The sequence below is a fragment of the Acanthisitta chloris genome, unplaced genomic scaffold (assembly GCF_000695815.1).
Source record: "Acanthisitta chloris isolate BGI_N310 unplaced genomic scaffold, ASM69581v1 scaffold172, whole genome shotgun sequence".
Classification (NCBI taxonomy): domain Eukaryota; kingdom Metazoa; phylum Chordata; class Aves; order Passeriformes; family Acanthisittidae; genus Acanthisitta; species Acanthisitta chloris.
The window spans coordinates 1-1,138 of record NW_008660824.1 but is presented as its reverse complement, the minus strand read 5'-3'; the positions used below and the strand labels follow the sequence as shown (position 1 = coordinate 1,138).

The following is a 1,138-nucleotide window of genomic DNA, read 5'->3' as shown; positions in this document are numbered from 1 at the left end:
GTTTTCAAGCTGAGACGTGATGTGGCACTTAGTGCCATGGGCTAGTGACCACGGGAGGGTTGGACTTGATGGTCTTAGAGGTCTCTTCCAATCTGGCTGACTCTCTGATTCTACAGGAGACTCAACACTGGCCTAGAAGACCCAACCCGGTCCCTTGCACCCCTGTGTCCCCTGTGGCTGAGAAGTGGACCCCCAGCAGCAGGAGCTGCTGAGCCTGCAGCCCCTTACCGTCCCGCACGGCCACGCCGGCGCCGCGCCGTGCCACGTTCATCGGCGCCATCAGCGTCCACGTGTTGTTCTCGGGGTTGTAGCGCTCCACGCTGTTCAGGCAGTTCCAGGACTCTGCCCCACCGATGATGTACAGGTACCCACCCAGCTCACACACTGCTGACTGGTGTCTCCCTGCAACCGAGGGCCACAGTCACAGCCCGCACGGCCACGCGCCACAACGTGACACAGCAGGTCATTTCAAGGTGGTTGGGTTTGCTTTCAAACCTAAACTCTTGCAGTTCCTCCCTCCCTCCCTCTCTCTCCCTCCCTTACGGATGTTAAGGGGAGCACAGCTCGTCCAGGACTTCGTTACGGGATCAAACACATCACAGTTCTTAAGTCCCTTCTGGCCGTAAGGATCAGAGCCACCCACAATGTAGAGTTTTCCGTTCAGGGCACACACTCCTGTTCAGGAGGAGAGAACAGTAAGCAAGCTAAGAAAGGAGCACTGTCCAGCCCTCCCTGCCCTGCCCCTGGAGGCCTCACCTGCGTTGCAGCGGTTGGTTCGCAGCTCTGGCACAGGAGTCCAGTCATCGATCTCTGGCTCGTACATCTCTCCACAGCTCAGGTCATCCGAGTGACCGTTTGACCCACCCACAACATACAGCTGCCCCTGGGTGGAACAAGCAAACACCCACTTCACACCTCAGCACATCACCCTCAGACCACACAACTCCAGGTGAACTGCTGCTGGCACTGTGAGCTGTGCCCCGTTCGTGCCACCCTCCCGTGCCTGCCCCAGCACACACCATCAGCACTGCCATCTGGAACCGAGCCCTCGGCGTCCTCATGGGCGCCAGGAACGTCCACGTGTCCTTCTGCGGGTCGTAGCACTCCACGGTGCGCAGACACTCCTCCCTGTTGTAGC

General features: G+C 59.3%; 1 protein-coding gene across 1 annotated transcript in view; it reads right to left on the bottom strand.

Annotated features, from left to right (window-relative positions):
* Positions 1 to 1,130, bottom strand: part of LOC103797726 (influenza virus NS1A-binding protein homolog) — a gene marked incomplete at its 5' end in the record, with an annotated part of 1,931 nt that extends 801 nt beyond the window's left edge. The window contains 4 exons of the mRNA XM_009069948.1: positions 229 to 402; positions 544 to 675; positions 757 to 883; positions 1,020 to 1,130. Coding sequence (XP_009068196.1) covers positions 229 to 402; positions 544 to 675; positions 757 to 883; positions 1,020 to 1,130 — 544 coding nt within the window. The remainder of the gene's footprint in view (positions 1 to 228; positions 403 to 543; positions 676 to 756; positions 884 to 1,019) is intronic.
* Between the last annotated feature and the right edge of the window lie 8 nt (positions 1,131 to 1,138).